Genomic DNA, 8230 nt, shown 5'->3' with positions numbered 1-8230 from the left:
ACTGGAAATTAAACCTTTTCTCTTTTCCCTGAGAAAATTCTTCTTCCCATCGCTTTGGCTGGTCTAATTGCTTCTGCTCCTATAAAAACAGAGATGAAATGTGATGTTGCTTTTAATTTAAATGTCTTGCAACAGGACTGGTTACATCATTCCTCTTAATGGAGCTCCTGTACTCACTCCAGAGATACGAAACAAGCATACCACGACCTACAGAGCTCACATAGTTTGGTATTTTGCACACTTTACACAGACACAGGGTCGGTCTTTCTATCTGCTAGCCTGAATAAAAGACTCTTTGCTCCTGCTCAGCATTAAAAGCAGTTGGCAAATTTTCTAAAATGCTGAAAAGCTGCTGTAAAAGTGCCAGCTGCTTGTGTCAGCGCTGCTTTACCTGTTAAAGGTAAGACAGTATTCACGCAAGTAGCAGAATTGCGACCCTTAAAGCTTGAGTCTTAATGACATGGTACTAAATGTCAAAAGAGTGGTCCAAGCAATCCATCCAATCATCTAATGCCAAACCATCTGAACCGGCTCCTCTCAGTGTTGAGGAGCAGCGGCTCTGTACTCTGAGCCTGTCTCGAACAGTGTTGGGGAGTAACGGAATACATGTACCGCCGTTACGTATTTAAAATACAAAATATGAGTAACTGTATTCCGTTACAGTTACCGTTTAAAAAGGTGGTATTTAGAATACAGTTACTTTGTTGAAATAAATGGATTACACGGCGGTACTTCCCTGTTTCATATTGTGGCGGGTCAGGACTGTTTGGGTTTTGTTTGACAGCTACGTTCTGTTGTTCCAGGCAGCGTTACGGTTGCCATGGTTACAGGGCGACGCTCTCTCTGCGTGTTTCCTGGGTGAGAGAGGCCTTTTTGTTGTTGTTGTGCTAAGCTAATAGGCAGAATGCTACAGGTATAGCTCTAAAGAATGTAGCATCATGGGCAGTGTAGTCCGTGCTGCAGGGAGAATGGACTGCCATACACGTTATGTGTCTGTGAGCGAGGGAGGGAGAAAAAGGAAAAGTACGAGCTGTCATCGAGCAGAAACGGGAGCTGGAAGCATGTAAATATAATAATAACCACTGCAGCCAAGAAGAGAGCCTGACGAGCCCAGCTGTAAGTAAGCTATTAAGACTCGACTGTACACCGTGTTCGTGTTTTCCTCCAAAAACAAGTTCTGTTGGAGCAGCCTTTCAACGCCTCTCTCTGTCTCTGCTAGCAAAGTTGACCCAGACAACAAAGTAAAGCTAGTTTTCGGCTACGAGCCCGACACAGAACCCACCGTATTAGCCAGAGGTCCCTTTACTACGGTTTGGAGCCGCGGACCTTCAGTAACAGTAATAAATCACAGCAATAGTACATTCATGTAGTTGTAAACAGCATGATAATATATTAAGTAATCCAAAGTATTCAGAATACGTTACTCTCATTGAGTAACGTAACGGAATACGTTACAGAATACATTTTGAGGCATGTATTCTGTAATCTGTAATGGAATACATTTTAAAAGTAACCTTCCCAACACTGGTCTCGAATGACTGTACTCTTCACTTTATCTCTGGTTGAGAGGCGCGCTTGTTTGTGTCTTCCTTTCAGTCACAACCCAAAGCTAGCATCCATGGTTAAGGTTGGGGACATGACTGACTGATCATAAGCTTCCAAAACAAAACGCACAAAAAATGATGGTCTTTTCTATACATGGGGCTATTTTTTCTATTGTAAGTAAATATTGTGGACTGTGACAGTGACACAGTCAGAGCCTTACTAGGCGGTCAGGTCTTTGCATTTAAAAATATCAAATGCACACCCATAACGTGCTAGACCAGGCTAGGTCACAAATGACCGCCTCTAATCGAGGCCATAAAAGCACAAACACGAGATGCAAAGTCCTGTTAGTAAAGCTGCTGTTTGGAAAATCTACATTATAACATTTACATTTCATTCACAGTGGGCAGAAGGGTGGCTGATCATGCCTCTGCAGTAATGGACTGCTAATGAAACATTTACTGCTTGAACTAATATGCAGCGACTCCTGTCTGAACCCAGAATTAAAAGGAAGATTTTCAAATGTGATGTTGGTTCACTGGACTCTACTGTGATTTATTTTATTCATTAATCCACCATCGCTCTGCTATTCTTCCATGCTTCATGAAATAAGACCAGAATTGTTAAATGAATCGAATTTTATTTATGCAGCAGCTGTCTGTTAGTGCTGCAAAATCAGAGTATTTAAAAAAAGTATTTAAAAAGAAATGAAAGTGTTCTGGAAGAACAAGATTTGAGTTGCACAAGCATAAATGTGGGCGAGGAGCAAAGGAAACTGCAGCTGAGAGCATTTTTCAGATTTTCAGCTAAATTGTACAGCTTTGAATTGTTACTAGATCGCTGTCATTTTCTGCTTTTAGCATTTGGGAAATTACTGGAGCGAGACAGTCAGTTTGCCGTCTCTGCAAGGAGCTACTTTTGCAAAAGCAGACTTTGCTTTGATTCAGAGGAAGACGTGGAGAAGCACAGCTCCTGACAGCTCCTGCAGCGAGTTCTGTAAAACATAAATGTTTAGGGGCAATAAATCATATTTATTATCCCGGTCCCTGGGGTGCAAAGTCATAGAATAATTAACAGCTCGCACTTTAGTGCAAAGGGAGCTTCAGCTGTTATATTTCACTGTGAGAAACAAGATACGACACAAATTTCATTAAATCAGAACCAAACATATGCAAACAGAGTTGATCAGTATTAAAGTTTAATTTTAGGTTGTCAGTTCAGTGCAGCATGGTTTAGCATAGTGAATAGTAGACTGTATTATCATTTATATATTTTTATTTATACGTAGGGGATGTAGTCTAGTTTAATCAAATTGAGGAATGTTTGTATGTGCACTCGTCTTTCTCTCCGGTCTCAACATCTGTTTATCCTGCTCACTTCAGACTTGGACGTGTCGTCAAGTCAAGTCAAGTCAAGTTTATTTATAAAGCAAATAAATAAATAAATCCGTAAAAACAACCAAGGCTGACCAAAGTGCTGTACAATAAAATACAAATATAAAATACAATAAAACACAAGTACATAAAACACCTCACTGATAAAACAATAAGTTAAAACAGTAAGTTAAACCTTGCTAAAAGCCAATGAGAAGAGGTGAGTTTTAAGAGCAGTTTAAAAAGTTCCTAGGCTTGTGGAGAATCTGATGTGAGGAGGTAAACTGTTCCACAGTCTGGGTGCAGCCACAGCAAAAGCCCTCTCTCCCCTAGTCTTTAATCTGTACCTGGGAACATCTAAAAGCATCAGGTCTGCTGACCTCAAAGATCTCCTGGGGCGGTAAATGCTAAGAAGCTCTGCCAGGTAAGGAGGTGCAGAACCGTTAAGAACCTTAAAAACCAGCAGTAAAATTTTAAAATCAATCCTAAAAGCAACTGGGAGCCAGTGGAGAGAGCAGAGGACCGGAGTGATGTGGTCTCTCTTTTTGGAACCGGTCAGCATGCGAGCAGCAGCGTTCTGCACCAGTTGGAGGCGATGCAGACAGGAACGATCTAAACCAGCATAAAGGGAGTTACAGTAGTCCAGCCGTGATGTAATAAAAGCATGGACCACCCTTTCTAGATCGTTCCTGCACAGGTAGGACTTGACTTTAGCTAAAATCCGTAGATGATAAAAAGATCCCTTGACTACGGAGCTGATTTGTTTATCAAATTTAAAAGCACTGTCAAAAGATTGTGCTGGATACATGAATATGAACAGCACAAAACTGAAGTTTTTCGGATGATTGGCGTTTTTATTTGCTGTCTGTTCCCTGTTGGAATGACTGGGTGGAGTCAAACTAATTCTGTCATGTGATAATGTCATCAGGTGTGTTGTAGCATTTAATTGTTGGAAGCTTCCAGAGGATGTCACAGAAACACCTGCCAGGGAATTAGAAGATCTGACTGACACAAATGCATAACCAAGAAGAAGCTAAGATTTACTTTATTTATCGCAGATTTGATCAATTATATTATCCACAAAAGAGTCCTCTTCATAAGAGTAAGTGTTATCACTCGGCAGCCACCTTGAAACTCCCACAGGTGCTTGTGTTGTTGTTGCTGTTATCTTCGAAATCTGTTGTTAAAACTTAAAGGTTTTGCTGATGTTGCCTCCCTGGAATTTATACTTCTAACACAATCTCTGCTGCTGTTGCATTTTCACAGATTTTAGCTCAGCTTTCTTTAAGTGTCTCGACCTTGTATCAGTTTTCCTGTCTTTAGTAGTTTGATGTAACTACTAAAGAAAGGAATCTCTGTATGTGTGCTTGTTGCTACTGATGTCAAAGCACTGACCTTGGAGTCTGCATGTTACCCCCTGTGCTGTGTGGGTTCTCTCCCACAGTCATGCATGCTAGGTTACTTTGTGAGTGTAAATGGTTGTCAGTCTCTCCGTGTTATCCCTGTGATGGACCAGCGATCAGTCTGAGGTGTACCCCTCACCCAGTAATAGCTGTGATAGGTTCCAGGCGCCTTAGGATGATACTGGATAAGTGGTTACAAACAAAAAAGAAAACAGATGGATGGTAAAGTATTTGTCAATAGAAAACACGGACGAACAATCTGTGTTATAGTTTCAACCCTGAGTGTGAAGAATTGCAATTCGTATTTTGTCTCAGTGACCTAAGAGCTTATTTATCACTCGTCGATTTCAGATCCATATCAGCTTCTATGAGTGAAGAACTCCTTGTCAACACTAATCTCCAAATAATTGCCTGTGAAACATCAATAATTTGCTGTGTTATGGATTCAAAACTAACAGCGCGTAATGATGCTGTGAGCCGTGCATGTACACGTAAAGATTCAAGTCCATAATATTCAGTTCTGTTTGTTTTATTTCAGGTGTCTCCAGAATGTTTTCTAATATTTAAAAAAAATATTTAAATAAACATTAATATTAATTCGAAGCAGCTCTTAGTTGCTGCGCATGTTAAAAGTTCAGATCGAGGCATTTAGGGAGCGATGCTGCTCTGTCCGTGGTTCTGAAACGGCCTCGACTCGTCATCTTTTTGTTGAATTCCCATATTTTACAGAAATAGCTCCTTTGTTGTCCCTGTGATCCTGAATTATTTATTTCGGACCGTCGTTCCGCTGTGACATTTGCTCACATCGTCCCCGGGTAAGCATGTGCGGGAGCATGAATCCCCCGTCAGAATTCGGAAATGTCAAGTGATTGATTTCACTATGCAAACACGCTCTATATTGTCAGAGTCAAACCTCCAAAGTTACGGATCGGGTGGAACATGACAGGTGACATCGGGGCTCATTGTGAGTGTTTGCTCTCAACGTGCAAACTGAACGGACAGCTGTTTTAGGTTTACGCACATGTAAGTGGCCGATCCGTGATGCGTAAAAGGTGCGCTCCGGGGTGGGGACTTTCTCTGGAGAGGCAGCGGTAGAGAGCGCAACAGCACGACTCTCTGCATCCACAGGTTGCCGCGCGCATCTCTCCTCTTCTCTGAACATCTTAGCAACCCGCTGCAGAGTGCAGCCACAGGACATGAAGTCATTTGAGCACGCGCCGGGCTGAGCACTCCACTTCTGCAAACAGAAGCTCGCGAGCACGATGCCAAACCCAGGAAGAACTGCAAGACCTGATTCAACAATTTAAAAACGCATCTTTCTGATTTATGTTGTCATGTGAGCGTCTCGTCCGAGGACTGCGCGTTTGTTCGAGAGCACCATGCAACGGGCCCCTCACTGCAGCGGCACCACGGAGACAACGGCGGCATAATGGCATGCAGGAGCGGCTGCTGCTGCGGCTCCGGTCCGATAAACGAGGATAACGCGCGGTTCCTGCTGCTGGCGCTGTTCATCGTTGTCTATCTCCTGTGCGGGGCCGCCGTCTTCTCTGCGCTGGAACACCCAAAGGAGAGAGAAGCGAAGGAGCGCTGGGCGCAGAGGTTCGAACATTTCAGCCAGAAGTACAACCTGAGTAAGAAAGAGCTGAATAACTTCCTGAGGAACTACGAGGAGGCGAACGTGGCGGGGATCCGCGTGGACGCGATCAGACCTCGATGGGACTTCACGGGCGCTTTTTACTTCGTAGGAACTGTGGTGTCAACCATCGGTGAGATGAAGATGCTGGCCTCTGCAAACTCAGTCAGACGCATCACTTTTTTCGTTCTTTTACATAATCAGTTTCTGGGTTTTTGTTTCGTGACTCTCTGTGTGGATGCAAATAGCAAACTCCCACATCAATGCATCTCTTCATCACTTTATATTCCTTTCTCCCGGGAATGTAAAGACTGGCCAGGTTCAGTTTAATCAAACTTTTATACAGGGTAAATGAAACGCAGTAGCAATCTTTACTGAAAAGTAGGCAGATCCACTTCAGCATCAGTTTAGAGAGTTGACTCAGTGCTTACAGTGGGTTCAACAGAACTACACACCCTCTCTCTCACACAAACCTTTTAATGCCTACTTCAGAGATTTGTCCTTGACTGTTATTTCTCCATTTCAGGACTGGCTGACCGTTTGAGAGCATTCAAGTCTTTAGTGTCAGTGAGGCAGACAAAAACACAGCCATCACTCACCGTTCTGCAGCTGATCCTCTTTTTTTTTTGTCAAAACTGCTCCTCTGATTTGTGCTTTTTAAGTCTTTTCAGATTTTTCATGTTGTGCACAGGTCATGTTTGCAGCCATTATAACAACCTGATTGGAGTTCATTTGTTTGTAATGACTGTAACTGGCTTAAATGAGTGGACTAGCTGAACATATTTTATATAGAAGTACTCTCCTTATACAGCTTAATTCTTTAGGTTTTCAAGTGAAAGTGCCTCAAAAACAGACCTGAAATCAGACTTTCCTCTACTCGAGTGTCAGCCGTTGTGCACTTTTCCCTCTGACAGTGCACAACAGCTTTATTTAAACAGACATTTAATCCCACCTTAGTTTAGCTTCTAAGGATTAAATAAAACAAAACAGGATTGTCTCTTTGAGGTATGACTTCACAGTTATTCATGATCCAAGCGCAGGGGGAAACAGCACCTTTGATCATGTTATAAGTAATAAGAGACGATCTCTGATCTTACAAATGACCTTAAAGTAATTTGATGGGATATTAATCGCTGTGTCCAGCCACTTCAAAACAATCATATGTAAATTGTTATAATATTGAATTCTTCCCCAGTTTCATCAGTCCCTCTTCATCTTTATTTTCAACAATCACCTCTCAGTGTTTGCCAGGGAAAGCCCCATCAGGAACACATCATCATTTTGCATCTTCTCTGAGAGCACTGTGTGTATCACAGCTTGGATGAATGTGTCTCGATTATCAAAGAACAGCAGCCCGAGTGTATGCGTAGGCACAAGAAGTCTATTTCAAAGGCATCTCGTATGTGTGCTGAGGAAACCAAGTATAATTCATTATAATAATAATAATGGATTGGATTTATACAGCGCTTTTCAAGGCACCCAAAGCGCTTTACAATTCCATTATTCATTCACTCTCACATCCACACACTGGTGGAGGCAGCTACAGTTGTAGCCACAGCTGCCCTGGGGCAGACTGACAGAAGTGAGGCTGCCATATCGCACCATCGGCCCCTCTGGCCAACACTAGTAGGCGGTAGGTGAAGTGTCTTGCCCAAGGACACAAGGACCAGGACAGAGAGCCCAGGGATCGAACCGGCGACCTTCCGGTTACAGATGCACTTCCCAACCCCCTGAGCCCCTTATGTTTAGAGATCGACTTCACTGAGTAGACTGGTGAAAAAAATCCCTTCTCTTCAGTTTCATCTGAGTATTTGAGTTATAGATATGTAATAATGTCGTCTGTTGACTGGTTAACTGTCAAACTGTCAAGCATCACTGCGACGTTTAAGACAGCGGATCTATTATTTGATGGAAAACTAGATGACAGTGTCAAAACTATATTAAACAAATTTATGAGGTGCTTTAGACTGTCAGGGGGAACTGTACAAAAAAGGTAAAAAAAAAAGAGCATAAACATTGTGAACAATTTATGAGTACAACACATTAAAAACTGGGTAAGAAAAAACAAGTGTATCCAGAAAGGAGGCCGTTACAGTAAAGTAAGTAAGTAAAACTTTATTTATACAGCACCTTTCAAGATAAAAATCACAAAGTGCTTCACAGAAGCTAAAACCTAAAAATCAAAATCAACCAAAAGCAAGTTTAAAAAGATGAGTAACAGCTGAGTAACTGCAGGCTTAATAATGTAGCAAACATCCAATCGCAGTTTCAATTTG

General features: G+C 42.1%; 1 protein-coding gene across 1 annotated transcript in view; it reads left to right on the top strand.

Moving 5' to 3' along the window:
* The first annotated feature begins 4026 nt into the window (after positions 1–4026).
* Positions 4027–8230, top strand: part of LOC146501279 (potassium channel, subfamily K, member 13-like) — a 20390-nt gene continuing 16186 nt past the window's right edge. Inside the window, exon 1 of the mRNA XM_085133223.1 lies at positions 4027–6087. Coding sequence (XP_084989349.1) covers positions 5751–6087 — 337 coding nt within the window. The 5' untranslated portion in view covers positions 4027–5750. The remainder of the gene's footprint in view (positions 6088–8230) is intronic.

This window comes from Neolamprologus multifasciatus, chromosome 15 (assembly GCF_963576455.1).
Source record: "Neolamprologus multifasciatus chromosome 15, fNeoMul1.2, whole genome shotgun sequence".
NCBI lineage: Eukaryota > Metazoa > Chordata > Actinopteri > Cichliformes > Cichlidae > Neolamprologus > Neolamprologus multifasciatus.
This window is presented reverse-complemented; position numbering and strand designations above follow the sequence as displayed.